The 15,787-nt window shown below is 53.4% G+C and overlaps 8 protein-coding genes across 8 annotated transcripts; 7 read left to right on the top strand and 1 right to left on the bottom strand.

Moving 5' to 3' along the window:
* Positions 1-932: 932 nt before the first annotated feature.
* CC84DRAFT_1219107 (cytochrome P450) lies at positions 933-2,621 on the top strand (the record flags this gene model as incomplete). Its single annotated transcript, XM_018183055.1, has 4 exons — positions 933-1,025; positions 1,073-2,194; positions 2,250-2,416; positions 2,468-2,621. 4 exons carry the CDS (start codon positions 933-935, stop codon positions 2,619-2,621), a joined length of 1,536 nt encoding a protein of 511 aa, XP_018034210.1.
* Positions 2,622-3,471: 850 nt separating this feature from the next.
* CC84DRAFT_1188403 (uncharacterized protein) lies at positions 3,472-4,194 on the top strand (the record flags this gene model as incomplete). Its single annotated transcript, XM_018180987.1, has 3 exons — positions 3,472-3,666; positions 3,779-3,964; positions 4,018-4,194. The coding sequence occupies 3 exons, from the start codon at positions 3,472-3,474 to the stop codon at positions 4,192-4,194; spliced, it is 558 nt and encodes a 185-aa protein (XP_018034209.1).
* A 1,047-nt stretch (positions 4,195-5,241) lies between these two features.
* Positions 5,242-8,810, top strand: CC84DRAFT_1166005 (uncharacterized protein). Its single transcript, XM_018178852.1, has 7 exons — positions 5,242-5,365; positions 5,426-5,505; positions 5,669-5,685; positions 5,751-5,875; positions 5,922-7,136; positions 7,184-8,329; positions 8,448-8,810. The coding sequence occupies exons 1-7, from the start codon at positions 5,304-5,306 to the stop codon at positions 8,527-8,529; spliced, it is 2,727 nt and encodes a 908-aa protein (XP_018034208.1). The 5' UTR covers positions 5,242-5,303; the 3' UTR covers positions 8,530-8,810.
* A 110-nt stretch (positions 8,811-8,920) lies between these two features.
* Positions 8,921-10,000, top strand: CC84DRAFT_1166004 (ribose 5-phosphate isomerase). The gene has a single exon (XM_018178851.1). The coding sequence runs from the start codon at positions 9,394-9,396 to the stop codon at positions 9,907-9,909; it is 516 nt and encodes a 171-aa protein (XP_018034206.1). The 5' UTR covers positions 8,921-9,393; the 3' UTR covers positions 9,910-10,000.
* On the top strand, positions 8,991-9,341 carry CC84DRAFT_1219104 (uncharacterized protein; the record flags this gene model as incomplete). Its single annotated transcript, XM_018183054.1, has 1 exon — positions 8,991-9,341. The coding sequence occupies one exon, from the start codon at positions 8,991-8,993 to the stop codon at positions 9,339-9,341; it is 351 nt and encodes a 116-aa protein (XP_018034207.1).
* A 391-nt stretch (positions 10,001-10,391) lies between the features above and the next one.
* CC84DRAFT_1166003 (uncharacterized protein) lies at positions 10,392-10,783 on the bottom strand. Its single transcript, XM_018178850.1, has one exon. It carries the CDS (start codon positions 10,683-10,685, stop codon positions 10,440-10,442), a length of 246 nt encoding a protein of 81 aa, XP_018034205.1. The 5' UTR covers positions 10,686-10,783; the 3' UTR covers positions 10,392-10,439.
* A 1,418-nt stretch (positions 10,784-12,201) lies between these two features.
* On the top strand, positions 12,202-12,915 carry CC84DRAFT_1177780 (uncharacterized protein; the record flags this gene model as incomplete). Its single annotated transcript, XM_018180304.1, has 1 exon — positions 12,202-12,915. The coding sequence occupies one exon, from the start codon at positions 12,202-12,204 to the stop codon at positions 12,913-12,915; it is 714 nt and encodes a 237-aa protein (XP_018034204.1).
* Positions 12,916-14,282: 1,367 nt separating this feature from the next.
* Positions 14,283-15,510, top strand: CC84DRAFT_1188400 (uncharacterized protein; the record flags this gene model as incomplete). The annotated part of the gene is made up of 3 exons (XM_018180986.1): positions 14,283-14,342; positions 14,647-14,935; positions 15,020-15,510. 3 exons carry the CDS (start codon positions 14,283-14,285, stop codon positions 15,508-15,510), a joined length of 840 nt encoding a protein of 279 aa, XP_018034203.1.
* Between the last annotated feature and the right edge of the window lie 277 nt (positions 15,511-15,787).

Below are 15,787 nucleotides of genomic sequence, written 5' to 3'. Positions count from 1 at the left end.
CTGAGTTGTTGGAAAACAACTTCCTGTGACGAATTGGAGCCTCAGTGCAATGCAAGCAGCTGTCATCTCTTGCAAAAAGTGGCAAAACCAGAAGTTCTTGTTGCATGGAACGAATCGCAGTTCTCTGAGTGCATGGAGCCGACTGAGAATAACGGGTATTATCGCGTCGGTGTATCCTTTGCCAATGTTGTCGTACCAGTCCTCGAACGTACTTATCGAACTGTAGTCGTGCCGGGCAACCGAGCTTGTTGCGCACTAGCTCTTGTTACCTTATATCACTGCAGCAAATAACGCACTGTTCGTGGGCCTTGACCTTGCAGTTAATCCACACTGCAGTTGCGACCGCGTGCATGACGCTAAATCGCGGAGATAGTGTTCGGGGTGCTGCGCAGAGCCACAAAATATACGGAATCCCGTGTCCGACCATTCGATGTAACGTAAACCGTACTAGGAAGCGATTAAACGGCACAGCATACTCTGCTAGTGATCGAGTTATGTGCACGACCGTTGCGATCTTGATACAGGCATGCTCAACTACCTTGAGTCATGTCCTGGGTGCTTCAAAGCCAAACTAGAGCTAATGTGCCGTGTAACTTGCAGTGTGAAGAAATGGTGCACAACCTTTCAATAAGACTACATTGTATATAAAATGACGTACGAAACCGCTAGTCCCACTTTTGCGATATTCTGACAGGGACTTCGTAATCCAAGGTTATATATCCAAGGGTCACAATGATCCTGCCGCAGAACAGACCTTGTCTTTAACTTGGATGACCGGCCTTTCGGGACTGCGTAACTCACCTAGCCGCAGCGAACAATTCCGGCTCCGACTCGCCAGGCGAGCAGTGCATACCTATGTTATAAAACCGCGCGTGTCAAGCGCTCATTTCATATCGTCCCCCAGACTCTACGGCATTTGTCACCACTAAATGATGTCTTCCACTCTAGACGACACATCTACCTTGTTATTCAAACTCTTCCGCAATGCTTCGGGGGGAGTATTGATTACCTTGACGCTTGCTACTGTGAGTTGCGAACGAAATCTTAATCTCTCTGCTGCTAACTATACTAGTTGATCGGCTATTTCGTCTTTCGGACCATCTATCGACTTTATCTCCACCCTCTGAGCAAGTTCCCCGGTCCCAAGTTCCACGCAGTGAGCCACATACCTGCCGTGCTCGCTACATGGAATGGCGAACAGCACAGACGCGTGGCTCGTCTTCACCAACAGTACGGCACCGTGGTCCGCATCTCTCCAGAAGAGGTCAGTTTCATCGATCCCGACGCATGGAAAGACATATACGGCCATGGGAGCAAGGGTGTATCGGGCCCACACAAACCCTGGAGCCGTCATGGAAAATACATCAACGGAGCTACTTCCCTCATTATTGCACCAGACGCCGATCACACCCGCATGCGCCGCTTGTTCAATCCTGCTTTCTCCGACCGCGCGCTCAAGCAACAGGAACCCCTCTTCCTGAAGTACATCAACCTCCTCGCGGAAAAACTACGCGAAGGCATAGAGGAGGATCCGGACCGCAAGTTCGACATGGTCAAAATGTACAACTTTACTACATTCGACATCATGGGCGACTTGACCTTCGGCGAGCCTCTGCAAATGCTGTCCAAAGCGAAGTACGACCCGTGGGTCACCGCTATCTTCAGGGGCATCAAAGCAGGGACCCGGCTCAGCGTTCTAGCCGACTATCCGCTTGTGGAGAAGACGTTCAAATCACTCATCCCTCAATCTGTCATGGTGAAGAAGCAATACGAACACCACAGCTTCGCCGAGGAACGTGTGGCCAAAAGGCTCGAGAAGGGCCGCGAGCACGAGGGCGTAGACATCTGGGACCTGGTCTTGAGCAAGTCGGCAGAGAAAGGGCTTTCACGAGCGGAGATGGACAACAATGCGGGCCTCTTCATGCTCGCGGGGACTGAGACTACGGCGACACTGGTATCGGGTCTAACGGCATTGCTGCTGGATCATCCACGCACCATGCGAGAACTTTCTACGGAGATACGAAAAGCTTTCTCAGGACCAGAGGAGATGACCATTGAGAAGTGCGCTACACTGCCGTACTTGAATGCTTGTATCAAGGAAGCGCTGCGATTGTACCCACCTGTGGCTATGGGGAGGCCTCGAGTGTCGGCGCCCCAGGGTTCCACTATCTGCGGACACTACATTCCACCAGGCGTAATCATTTCCCACTCTACATCAGTCATGTGATGAGCTAACAGTTAGATGGCAGTACATGGTGAGCGCACCACATCTAGCAATGTCCACATCAGCCAGCAACTTCAAAGACCCGCTCTCCTTCGTCCCAGAGCGCTGGCTTGGGGACCCGCGCTTCGAAAGTGACAAGCGCCATGCTGTGCAGCCCTTCCATGTTGGGCCGCGAGACTGCATCGGCAAGAAGTAAGTCTCAAGACCCTCGATGATAATTGGCGGCGTGCTGACTATCCGTAGCATGGCGTACCATGAGATGCGTCTAATCATGACGAGGGTCCTCTACACATTCGACCTGGAGCTTTGCGAGGAGAGCAGGAACTGGGGAGACCAGAATTGCTATATTATCTGGGAGAAGAAGCCGTTGATGTGCACTTTGAAGGCGGTGAATTAGGCGCGCGATTGCGGAGGCTGTCCACCATCTCTGAAATCGAGAATGTCGGCATCTTGTCAACATTTCTGGAAGCGTATGTGTCCCCACTTCTATCAAATTTAATCCATGCAGGCTCAATGCTTTTTCGAAAAGGTGAATGTGAGGCGGCGCCGTGCGATGCGTATGCCGCTCGTGCTTGAGTGCGCGAGGGCTGTCCAAGGTTCGTTCACGGACTCTCCAGTGTTTGACCGATTGATGGACCCAGAACACCTCTTTCTGACCATGTGTCGGTGTTGAGATGGTAGCCTGATCTAGCCTCGCAGAGGCTAGCTGGCCGCAGCAAAAGCGCCGGCACTCGCTGGACCCTGAACGTGGAGGCGGACGAAACCCACTACTTTGCGGAGAAATATCTTCCTTATCATACCACGATCATCTTGCAGTCACCACCACAAAGTCAAGCCTTGGTCTTGTTGACGGTATTAATCGAACCGAGCAGCAAAAAGTGCTGTCAGTTTGCACAGATCATTCTTCGAGGTCGAGTGTCGTTGTCGGGCCGAATGGCCACTCCTGCTCGAATGAAGTTGAAGTTGTCGCATGGTGACATCCGCTTTGGGTAAAAGTTGACCGGTTAGTGGATGGTAAGTGCGCGTGAATACAAGATCATTTGCCCGCGGGTGGCAGACTCATCGCCTCTTGGCAGCCGTGCGCAAAGAAAACAATTCCGCCTTGCGCCATCTATAGTACAAGGCAACCGCACTTGTGTGATTGTTGACCGCTCAGCAACAGGCACCAGCCAACTAGAAGAAGCGTCCGACCTACGTCTAACATGGAGACAAGTGCTCTAGCTCTAGCTCCCTCTAACGAGAGCATCATGGCCGCGCCCGCTGCTGTTGCGTCTTTCGATTATGACCAATCGCTGCAGAAATACAAAGTCACCGAGAAAGAGTACCTCGAACAGAATCCCGACTTCAACGCGGTATGCACTGGGATTGTAGTGTTCAACGAGAAAGGAGAATTGCTACTCGTCAAGCGAGCTTCGTCGGAGACAGCTTTTCCGGATTTTTGGGTACGTTGTTCTCCTTCATCAGGTACCCCAGGAATGCCTCTTGGCATCTGGCATCTGGGGTACACGCATGTTACAAAGCACTTTTGCCTGGACATCCATTGACAATTTGTAGGAAATCCCCGGTGGGAAAGTCGATGAACCTGATAAATCGCTACTACATGCAGCGGTGCGTGAATTAAAGGAGGAAACTGGACTTGAAGCGACCAGAATTGTTCGTCAAACGACTCACTTGACGTTCGACATTCCCAGGACCCAAGGAAGAATCGAGAGTTGGATGAAGCTCATCTTTGAGGTGGAGGTACGTTAGCTGGGTGCATGTAAAGTATCGATTCGTATACTCACTTCTGTCAGGTCAAACAACTGGAAATCGTTTTGGACCCCAAGGAGCATGATGACTATCTCTTTGCAACCGAAAATCAGGTCGAGAACGAGACGGTTGGAGATGTGCACCTCAAGTATATCAGCCCCGACAACAAGCGGGTCAAACTCGAGGCTTTCAAGCGCCGACGGGAGGGAACCTCGCTCTAGGCGCCAACCTTGGACCATCGCGAGAGGAAGAAAAAAAAAAAATCAAAATCGCGCAGGCCTCGTAACGACTCTCAAGGCAACAAGCAATGATGCAGTCGAAAGCGCTCGGAGCCCGTGCTTGCCCACAGTGGGATACGGTGCGCGCTGACTGAACACGGATTTGTAGACTAGTCGTCCTAATTAGGGATACGAGGAAGATACGGAGGACTAAGACTGGCATCGGCGTGCTAGCGGTCGGAGACCCAAGCGTCTTGAAAAGGCGCGAGAGACGCGTTTGGGTGTCGGTGAAACATCTAAAAATGAACTGCAAATTATCATCGACGTCGAGGCACCCCTTACCCCTACATGAGACCTTTGGAACTTTCCGCACCAGAGCATGCACTCAGCCTTAGCAAAGGAAATGTCCGTACGAAATGGAATACTACAGTGTGGAAATTGCGGGTTCGTAGCGGTGTTCAGAATTAGGTAGTGGGGGCTGCGCCTCATGAAGGCATGATGGAGGGAAACAAGTGAAACCTCAGTGCGATGGTGACGTGGCTGTCCACCAATCACCGGAGGGTGGTCTTCGCGGAGAAACCATGCACTGCTTGAGGCGCAGAAATGGCATGCCACAGTCGCATCTTGGGTAGAATGGCCCTCTTTCAGCGGCCAGTCTGCGTGTGGACTATATAGTAGATGTGATGCGAGCATGAAGAAGGCGCCAGATTGGGCTATTCGCAGCGCAGTCTTCCTGAGATCGACCTCGTATCTGCTAATCACTTCGGGAGAGACTCCAAGAGAAGCAGTCGAGCACAGCACCCACGGGGCATGAGCGAGGGCCGCTGAGGCATGGACAGTTGCGGACAATGAGCATCTCCACGATGACGATGACAACGGCGGTCGCGGGCATGTTTGCAGACTTCTACCGGCTGGACAAAGAGGAGGCAGCGGGTGCAGGCTTCGCGGTGCCTGGTCAGACGAGCTCTGAGTTCTGGGGAGCAGCTAGTGGCCGCTGCCTTGGCGTCCATTCTCGCGGTGGGCCAGGTGCAGACAGCCACAGCCAGCGCACCGCCGAACCCACCACGAACCCGCCAGAGACTCCCGGAAGCATGTCGTCGGAGCACAGCTTCATGGCGACGTCGGCGCCCGCCCCGCCGCCGCCAGCGCTGGCCGCGCAGCCAGGCCTCCCTCCGTACGTCCCCGCCAGTGCGGGCGCATCCACGGCAGACGGAGCGGTGCTCACCAGCAGCAGGAACACAAACGCGCAACCGCACTCGCAGACGCCGGGCCACCCGTCCTTCCGGCGACAGCGCGCAAGCAGGGCCTGCGAGAGTAAGTCCCATACCTCTTACCGCATCCGCGCCGCTGGGCCACGGCTGCTCCAGGCGCGTCGCTGTTCCTGCGCGAACGAGCGAGCGAGCAGGCGAGCCGAGGCCAGCGAGGTGCCGAGGCACCGAGCAGCATCGCCATAATCAAGAGTGCTAACAACACGCAGCCTGCCATGCCCGGAAAGTGAGTAATCGCAGAAGCGGCCGACCAGCACGCCCGCCTGGCCCAATGTGAGCTGACGTCTGCAGGTGCGCTGCGACGCCGCCAGCCTCGGGGTGCCCTGCACCAACTGCACCGCCTTTTCCATCGAGTGCCGCATCCCCACGCCCAAGCGCAAGAAGACGGCCGCGGTGAAGACGCAGGATTCGCAGAGGTAGGGCCCCGTGCGGCCAGCAAGGAGCCACCTAACACGCGCGCAGTGAATTCGGCGAGGACGACCGCTCCCCCGCACCGAGCAGCGCCACGCCTGGCGAGCAGCAGCGCGACAAGACCACCGTGTACAACTCGCCCGACGGCACCCCCTCCACCACCGTCTCCCCGGCCTATGCCGCCCAGCAGGCCGCCCACAATGGCACCTACGTGCAGTTCATGAAGCCCAAGTTCGCGCGCGCGCCCATCAAAGACGCCGGCCGCGTCGCATACTTGGGCGAGTCCTCCAACCTCTCCCTGCTGGTCCACGACCGCTATGGGACCACCGACACGGTGCACTACCCGCTGCCCGAGAATGTGCGCGGAGCCAAGGCCCGCGTGAACGAGCTGGACAACATGGAAATCGAGATACTCCACCAACGGGGTGCGTTCCTGCTTCCCCCGCGAGCGCTGTGCGACGAATTGGTCGATGCCTTCTTCAAATGGGTTGCTCCTGTGGTGCCAGTCATAAACAGGAGCAGGTTCATGCGACAATACAGGGACCCAAAGAATCCGCCCTCTTTGCTGCTGCTACAAGCTATCCTGCTGGCGGGGTCGCGTGTCTGCACCAATCCCCAGCTCATGGACGCGAATGGCTCGACCACGCCCGCAGCCATGACCTTCTACAAACGCGCAAAGGCTCTTTTCGATGCCAACTACGAAGATGATAGAGTGACCATAGTGCAGTCTACCATTTTGATGGGCTGGTACTGGGAAGGGCCCGAGGATGTCACCAAGAATGTATTCTACTGGAGCAGAGTTGGCATCGTTATAGCCCAGGGCTCGGGTATGCATCGGAGCGTTGAAGGCTCGCAGCTCAGCAAGTCCGACAAGCGGCTCTGGAAACGCATATGGTGGTCGCTCTTCTCGCGGGACCGCTCAGTAGCCGTGGCGCTTGGACGCCCTGTTGCCATCAATCCCGAAGACTCGGACGTTGAGATGATTACCGAGGACGACTTCATCGAGGACGAGCCAGACCGACCCGCAGAGTATCCGCCCGATCCTGTACACGTTCACTTCTTCATCAACTACGTAAAGCTCTGCGAGATCATGGGCCTGGTCCTCTCACAGCAATACTCCGTCGCTTCCAAGTTCAGACGAAACGCTCTCGATCTGACCCACAGCGATATGGCTCTCGCGGACTGGCTGCAGAATTGTCCCCCTGATGTGCAATGGGACAAATCACGGCACCATTTCTGGGCGGCGTTGCTGCACTCGAACTACTAGTATGTAGACCGCTTCTTGCTCATATTTCGAGACTGACATTCAACAGCACCACGCTCTGCCTGTTACATCGAGCCCATATGCCACCGGCTGGCTCCCCGAAAGCGAACAATACCAACGGATTCGACGAACACGCATATCCTTCTCGAACAATCGCCTATCAAGCAGCTGCCATGATCACCTCCATCGTTGAAAACCTTCGCGCGCACGACGAAATCCGGTACACCCCCGCATTCATAGTATACAGCTTATTCTCCGCCTTGATCATGCACGTCTATCAAATGCGCTCCTCGAACAAGTCGATCGTATCAGCTACGGAGCAACGGCTGCAAATATGCATGGACGCGCTGAAGGAGGTTTCGAAGGTGTGGCTTGTGGCGAAGATGGTGCATACTCTGTTCGAATCCATCCTGGGCAACAAGCATCTGGAGGAGCGCTTGCAGAAAGCTGCCGGCAAGCGACATCAGAAGAATAAACCCTCAATGCCTCAGCCACCTCCAAAGCCCGCACAGGAAGCCGCGCAGAAGCGGAAGTTTGACGATATGGACTTCGGAGGCTTCCCACAAGTCAATGGCCCTCCAGCCCCGCAGGTGTCCTATGAGCGTTCGAGGCCACAGACACCTGCTGTAACACCTTCTCGAGATCTGCCGCAAGTGCCACAAATGCCACAAATCACACATGGGTCACCACAGATGTCACGCCAGAACAATGATGCCTTCATGGGTCCATCGCGATCTGGAACACGACCTACAACGCCATTCAATCCGTCGTACTCATACCCTGGCACTCCTCCAGATTTTTTCTTGGTTACACGCCAATCTCCCAATATTTCCCAGGAGCTGTGGCAGAACTTCCAACCTGATCAGCTCTTTCCTGCAGAGTCGAACCTCAGCATCCAGCAGCAGTCGCCATCGCAAAATCATAGTCTTGTCGACCCTGCATTGTCGCGACCACAGACGATGGCGATGCATCCGGCGAGCAACGACCCGAGCCAGCAATCCATGCCATCCCAGCAGCCAATGCAAGGGGGCGCGTCGATGCCAGGCTTTGACCATAACAACCCCCAAGCATGGCATCAGCAGATGGACATTATGCAGCAGAATCAGCAAAATGCTTCAGCCGACGATAACTGGAGCAATAGCAGCAATGGACGACAGAACCCCATTGTGCCCACAACGTTGAACGTGGAAGACTGGTATGTCTTCCTTCAGAATTCTTCCGACAGCAACGCCTATTCCGACTTCTACAGCTATCAACGACCCACTTTCCCTATACAGTAACATCGACGCAGTGCTGACTTTCGTGCGTTAAAGGTTCAACTTCTTTGGCTTCAACGGCAATGGCGAGGGCGCAGAGACGTTCCAGAACGCACTATACCACGCAGGCTTGCAGTAATATACCAGGTACATTTTTCGCATTGGCAGCTATCTGCTCTGTCTCGAGCATATCGAGCATATGATCTAGGTTCGATTCCGCGGTTAGCTATTAGCAGGGCGTTTTTCGATGCAACAGAGCGGGGGTTTGTTCGTTTACACCTGGTTAGGTATAACGATATATGGATGTACCCAAAGAGGCCGGTCTGGGAACAGGTTCTATGTACTATATGTTTGTTGTGCATGATCAGTCTTTGAGCGTTGTACCAAGCGTACACTAGAATCCACATGCCTCGAGGCGAGGTGCTTCGCGTCGAGAACCAGTCGATACTCCACGTGACGAGGCAGAGGGATGCGGGGTGCGGGCCGGCTTCCCTGATCTAGCCATCCCTCCGCACTTTGGAAGTGCTCGCGCAACGACTGCCCCACCACAGGTTTGCCATTCATCCTGACCTCATATAATACACAGAGGCCCCCCCAACAATGGCTCCCAAACGCGCCCTCTTCTCACTCAACCTCGACTCCAACGCAGACCACATTTACCAACGCGTCGAAGATCATAACAAGGAAGGCAAGGACAAGGTCAAGGTCCTCGAGAGCTCCGGGCCTACTGTTGGACACACGGATCTGTCTATCATCACGAAGCCGTTTGAGCAGGTGATCAATCGCACGGTCGAAGGCGTCATCGACGGCACTGGGAAGAAAGTGCACAGCGTAGAAGGCGAAGTGCACACCGAGATCCATAAATCGGAGAAGGGCACCGGTACAAAGACGGTTAAAGTCAAGAGGCCCGCCGGCAAGATAGAAGACACGTACGACACGAGCGAGCTGTGATTTTTCCCATCTCGCCGACCCGCATCTACCCGTCCCTTTGCACATCCGCGAAATGGCAGACCAGCAGCCCCTCCGCATCGCCATCGGCTGCGACGACGCGGGTGTCTCGTACAAGAAAGCCATCATCAAGGACCTCGAGGCGGACAAGCGCATCGCCTCCGTCACCGACGTCGGCGTCCCCGAGAACACGGATAAGACGGCGTACCCCCACATCGCCGTCGATGCCGCGCAGCTCGTCGCGCAGGGCAAAGCCGACCGCGCCATCCTCATCTGCGGCACCGGCCTCGGTGTCGCCATCTCCGCGAACAAAGTGCCCGGCATCCGCGCCGTCACCGCGCACGATAGTTTCAGCGTCGAGCGCGCCATCTTGTCAAACGACGCGCAGGTGCTGTGCATGGGGGAGCGCGTGATTGGGATCGAGCTTGCGCGGCGACTGGTCAAGGAGTGGGTTGGATATAGGTTTGATACCACAAGTGCCAGTGCGAAGAAGGTGCAGGCCATCATGGACCACGAGAAGAAGAACTATGAAGCGCTGCAGGCCGAATCGAAAAACGGACCGAGTTGTTAGGCGGGGCTGGGGCCGATGGGAATAGAATGGGTTGTAGATTGGTAGAAAATTATGCTTCTCTTGTTGTCGGCGTTGAACAGAATGACATCCAGCTTACGCTTCACGATCTCGCCTTGGTCGATCTTTCCGTTTCCCTGATTCTTCTTCAGCATGGAAGTATCCGTACGTTGGGCGATGGCTCGCATGGCCTGGGGTGACGTGAACTGCTCCGAGTCTTTAGATTGGTGGCGCAATGGCGTACGTCAGATGTTCCCATGTACTCAAGAGTCTGGCAATTGTGAGCAGCATTGCCTCTCGATGGCTCTGAGCAAGCCTTCTTCAATCCGGTTCCATCCCAAAGCCTTGGGACCACAACTCGATCATCAGGAAGGCTATGCTTGACATCTGCGTCGCACAGATCACTCGAGAACGAAAAGCTTCGCTGACTTGGCCAACAAGGGAGAAATGCATTCCAATCGGTCATCTAGGGTATCTAATCGCAAGGCCGTTCTCTGACCTCTCTGGTCATCATCTGTACTGTCGTTCGTCTCTCATTCCAATTCACTACGAGGTGCAACTAGCATAGCGGTTCCAGAGTGTTGAGAACCTCTGCAAAGAAAGTCAGTAGGATCCTTTGTGGGTGTAGACAGATACTCACGTAGACTATCGCCTATGCTGCATGTCTGCGACACGCACGTAGTGACGGCGTCGAAGAAGGGGCCACACAAGCAGCTATCATCTGCATTCGGGTCGCAACCGGCCTGTACTGCGCCTTCGTTCCAGCAGTCTTGCTGCATGCGTATTAGCATAACTGTCCTCTATCATGCGTAAAGAGTACTGGGAGACGTACTGGACATGATCCCACGCTCGACACGGTAACTGCTGCTTCCTGGCCAACGGTAGGACCGGCAGGCGCGGCGGGAGGTGCAGGCGCCGGCATTGGCTTTGTCATTGCACCCGCCATTGGTGATGCTGGCGTACATGAAGCGCACACGGCTGCGACGGCTGCGACGGCGACGAAGAGGGACCGCATTGTCAGAGTCAGATATTGTCCCAGGGTAACGAATGTATAGGCGGCGTGAGGTGCGTAGGTCTTGAGGAGGCGATGTTCTTGTCGACAGAGCACCAAACGCATGATCCGCAGAAGCCCGCTTCTATATAGCCATTCGCGCGTTCTGTCAGATCACAAGGTCTCGCCACAAGTCCTTATGCGTTGAGAGTTTCGAAAGCTGCGCCCCGACGGTTACATGTTCTGTGGTGACGCCAGCCCAGGTGTTGGCATGATCCCTGCGAAAGCTCCACCGTCTGGGCGTTTGACTGCCCGTTTGGGGCGGCGAGGGGCTCGAGATGTGCAACATTTGCGGTCACGTGATGATAGCGCCGTGTTTCAGGTGTGCTTGAGGCCTAGCGGCGTATGATCCCCAGTCTCATCCTTGAGGTTGTCCGCGGCCCCAGAAAGGATGTCCCAGTTTGGATGAGGCGATGGGGACTTCGCAATACCATGACAGCAGTGTCGTCCAATGCCGGGAACGGGTAGATGGTTGGACAACCTTAAAGAGTGGGTGTGTTCCTCGGATTTAAAATCTCTCGCGTGGCTGCGAATTCTCTGGCAGACTTTACTTTCCATCGCATTGGCGCTGCGATCCTGGAGAGTTCAGAAACTGTCTGGCCGTTTCAACGCCTGGGTGTGTGTCTAACGAACCAGAGTAGGCCCAGAGTAGGCCAAGACTGGGCGGAGACTGTTTCGAGGAGATTGGAGGAAGGATTCTCAGATCTCACGATACTATCAGATAGGCTGGTGTACCGATATAGTCTTAGGTGTCGCTTCTTGTGCGGTGTTGGTGTGTTCTTGAGCGAGTGGGCACGGAGGTTGTCACACTGTGGAGCTAACCCAACGTGCGCTAACGCTCACCCGCTACTTCCTTTTGGGAGCAATATTGGTAAGCAATATTGCACTTCACTTTCTGACCTCTTGCTTCAATTCCACCCCGAGATACTAGACACCATAACTGGAGCGAGGCAGTGTGCAAAAATAGTATGACACGCAGAACAAACCCAAGCGAAGACGATTGGCGAAACGTCCAAGACGCAAAGCAAAGAAAGAAGATTCAAGACAGACTAGCACAAAGAGCACGACGTAAGTTTCCCTGATGTCGCCTGCGGATCTCACTGGTGGCTGGATGTGATTGAAGACGACGTTGTTTCATAGTCTATTCAGGGCATGATATACAGCCCTCAATCTTAACAGAACCTGATCGCTTCAGGGACAGGATTGTTATCAGCTGCCCGCACGTTCGGATATCGGGAACCTAAATGGATTGGCACAGAAAGCTAATTGGCGGGGGCATAGGTGAACGGCTTCGCGAAGCAAAGATTCATGCGAAACGGAAGAGCGTGGAAGGTGAAACGCGGAGAGGGGTCGTCACGCAGCGCCAACCGAATGAACCCAGTGCTCTCCTACGACCTGGAGCCGACTGCTGGCTGGCTACTGCTGCCGGTGCTCTCGATATGGTGCCGTTGATGCCGGATGTGGACACGAGCCCATATTCTTCATCTGCTTCACCATCGTCTGGTTTTGAGGATTTCCTGCCGTGTCACCTTGCAAACATCCCAATCCCGGATGTCCTTACCAATCCCCTTCCGACATCCGAATCCTCATCAATTACACCTGAATATCCGTTGTCCTTTTACGGTGCACTGTACATCAACGGCATGTATTTGAGGATTCCCTGTTCCACAGTGGTGCCTGCGAAATCCGAGCCGGTCGGTCCGGAAGTTCCAGCATCACTACACCCAACAGAGCTGCAGCTGATCACGATACACCCGCGCTGGATAGATCGCTTTCCATTTCCAAAGATGCGTGACTCGCTAATATCACTCAGCGGCGTCATTGACGATGAAGAGTTCATGAAGGATCTGGCGTTGATGCCGAGTTTCGAGATCGTTCAAGGCAAAGCTCCTTGGGATCCCAAAGCGTGGAAGATCAAGAAACCTTTTGCCGAGAAATGGGGTTACCTCTTTTTCTGAGCGGTCTCGAACCGGGATGACACAATCTCTTGACTGGAAACCAAAAGAGGGAGAAACGGTCCTCTACTCACCATGAAACGCTTCTTGAACACCTTGGCTAGTCTGGATTGACCTGCTCAGTCAGGACTTTTGGTGCCTTGGGCTGCCTTAGCATGAGCAATGCGATATCGAACTTGCGCCCTGCTATTTTGGGTAACAAACCTACACTAGGCCACCTTTCTTGACAGGAGGTTTCATGTAGTCGAGTGGATTTTCGAATTACAGTACATATGTGTGAATTGTTCTGACTCGCGCCCTCGACGATATCGATAACGGGCGCATCCAGGCCTGAATGAAATACCTCGTCGACTCCGGTCAATGGACGTGACCAAGGATCCTCATACTCTTCAACAGACGGTAAATCGCTAAAAGTCTCTAAGGGCTACCGCGTGGTCTTACTTGTGCACTCACATCCCTGCCTAAGGACCCCGTCGAAACAGTACTTACGGAGGTGGCTGTGTAAGTAAGACACATCCACCTACACTTGATCGGTTTTGGGATGGAGAAAGGCAGGCCTCCTGCAACTGTAGGTAATATTAAAGGGTCAAAGATATAGGCGTTGGAAGTGAAAACTGGGCTCTTGGGTGGATATTGGATGTTGGTGAGGCGAAGCTGTCTCGTATCAGCGCGAATATATATAGCATAATTGATTTTGATGGCGACTCACCTATCCGGAGCCCTGATGAGGGCTAGCTTTTGGTTCAGCATATCCTTGCATTCGGCTCTCCAGCCCTTCTATGGAGCGAGAAACATGCAGATCTGAGCAGTAGTATCTAAAACCCTTAATAGAGCTGGCCATACCAACACGAACAGACGCGCCGCAGTGGACAGGTCTTGTGAGGCTGCTTTGACGATCATATCGCAAAAATCGGTATTGTTTCAGGCTTCTGATGATCTAAGTCTGGAATAGTCATCGTACACATTCGAAAGGGCCCAAGAGGAGCGAGAAAGGCAGTTTCCAGGTTATCAATACCTCTGCAGATGCTCTGTATAGACAATTTCAACCCCAACATCTCACTGTTGACGCTTTGCAATCAGACAAGCATCGCGAATACACTTCAGGCTTCCTCAGCTGGGCGTTCGCAGAGCCTTTCAATTTTGAAGACTAAGATTAAGGCGAGCACTTTACAACAGTCTTTAGGCACGCCGTTCTCTAGAACGCGCATCTCTGTTGAGATAGGCCGAGACATACATTGACGAGACGACGAGGGAAAAGTATAGCTAAGCTCTACCGGTAGTGCGATGGCTTGCTTGGGGTTAAGTCTAAAGATATGTTGGAGGGAATACACCTGCTCTACCAATTGCAGTGGTTGGGCTCTGATTTAATGATGTGTTTTTTAGTGTCTACGAGTCTCCCTGAAGCGGCATTATTGCGTATTGAATCAATAGTATCATGACCTACGCCATGTTTCTCTGTGCAACGCAGTGACGTCTATGCCCAGTCGAGCGCCTAAGCCTAAACGGGAACAAATACGTTATTACTAATCTGTTGCTGGAACGCAACAAATCGCTGTCAAACTGTAAACATTGCGTTTGGGCCCAAAGCGAATGCTCATCCCATAACTACATCACCACCATTTCAAGGTCGGAGCGAATGCGAGAATTTCCTCTTGTAGCACCATTTAAATCGCCCGGAGCCTTTTCCTGATTGTTCCTCCATAACACTAACCAATCTTTCCTACTTCTGCGAAGATCATTGCTACCAATTCAAACTTAGCCTTGCTGATCGACGGGGACAATGTTTCTCCAAGGATAATCGTTGGCCTGATGGCAGAGATCGCGAATATCGGGACAGCTAGCGTGCGACGCATCTACGGCGACTGGACGAGCCCTCATTTGAAGGGCTGGAAAGAGTGCCTACTAAATCACTCCATAACACCAATGCAGCAGTTCGCGTATACCACAGGCAAGAACGCAACCGACGGCGCTATGATTATCGACGCAATGGACCTTCTCTACACTGGCCGGTTCTCCGGTTTCTGTAAGTAAGCCGTGTCTACCAGTGAATGGCTTGAGACAGACCTTACCCCATCACTCCTGTCTGAGCTTACACTGACTATCTAAGGCATTGTATCCAGCGACAGTGACTTCACGCGCCTTGCAGCGCGCATCCGTGAGCAGGGCGTGACCGTGTACGGCTTCGGAAAGCGCACGACCAATAACGCCTTCATCAACGCCTGCGATAAGTTCACGTACTTCGATGTCCTCAACTGCCCTCCAGATGAGCCATCATACAGTGGACCACAATCTTCCCGGCCTCCACCCGTTATGATACAGATGAAATCGCCAACCAAGCGCCCGCTCGATGAATCAGGCCACACGGGCCTGGTTATGGCGATCAAGAGCGTTAGTGACAGTGACAACTGGGCGAACCTAGCAGATGTTGGCAACTATCTGAAGAAGCTATCACCTGATTTCGATGCATGTAATTATGGGTATGAGAAGCTCAGGGAGCTCGTCGAAGCATCAGGAATTGCAGATGTTAAGCGGAGGGATATGGGTAGCAAGCCTCCAGTGTTCCTAGTCCACCTTAGGGAGTCTACCCTGAAGCAATGAAGGGAGAAGGGTCGGTCCCGCACGATGCACACATTACGCGTTCGGCAACCGTATAATGGGTAGATGTGCAGTGGAAAGGCTACGATGACTCGAAAAGTCTCTAAGGTATAATGACTTAACGTTTCGCTCATTTATGTTCTCTCTTGCTTGTTCTAGTGACTCCTTGTACCACTTTGAACTCTAGGTTCAGAAGAAAATTCGGTTCAGCCTGCAACAAAAGATTACCACAATGTGCCGAAATGTGTCGCTAACTACGCAGGAACATCAGAATACGATG

The sequence above is a fragment of the Paraphaeosphaeria sporulosa genome, assembly GCF_001642045.1.
Source record: "Paraphaeosphaeria sporulosa strain AP3s5-JAC2a unplaced genomic scaffold CC84scaffold_7, whole genome shotgun sequence".
Classification (NCBI taxonomy): Eukaryota; Fungi; Ascomycota; class Dothideomycetes; order Pleosporales; family Didymosphaeriaceae; genus Paraphaeosphaeria; species Paraphaeosphaeria sporulosa.
Note: the sequence above shows the minus strand (reverse complement) of the source record. Positions and strands in the feature narration are given on the sequence as shown.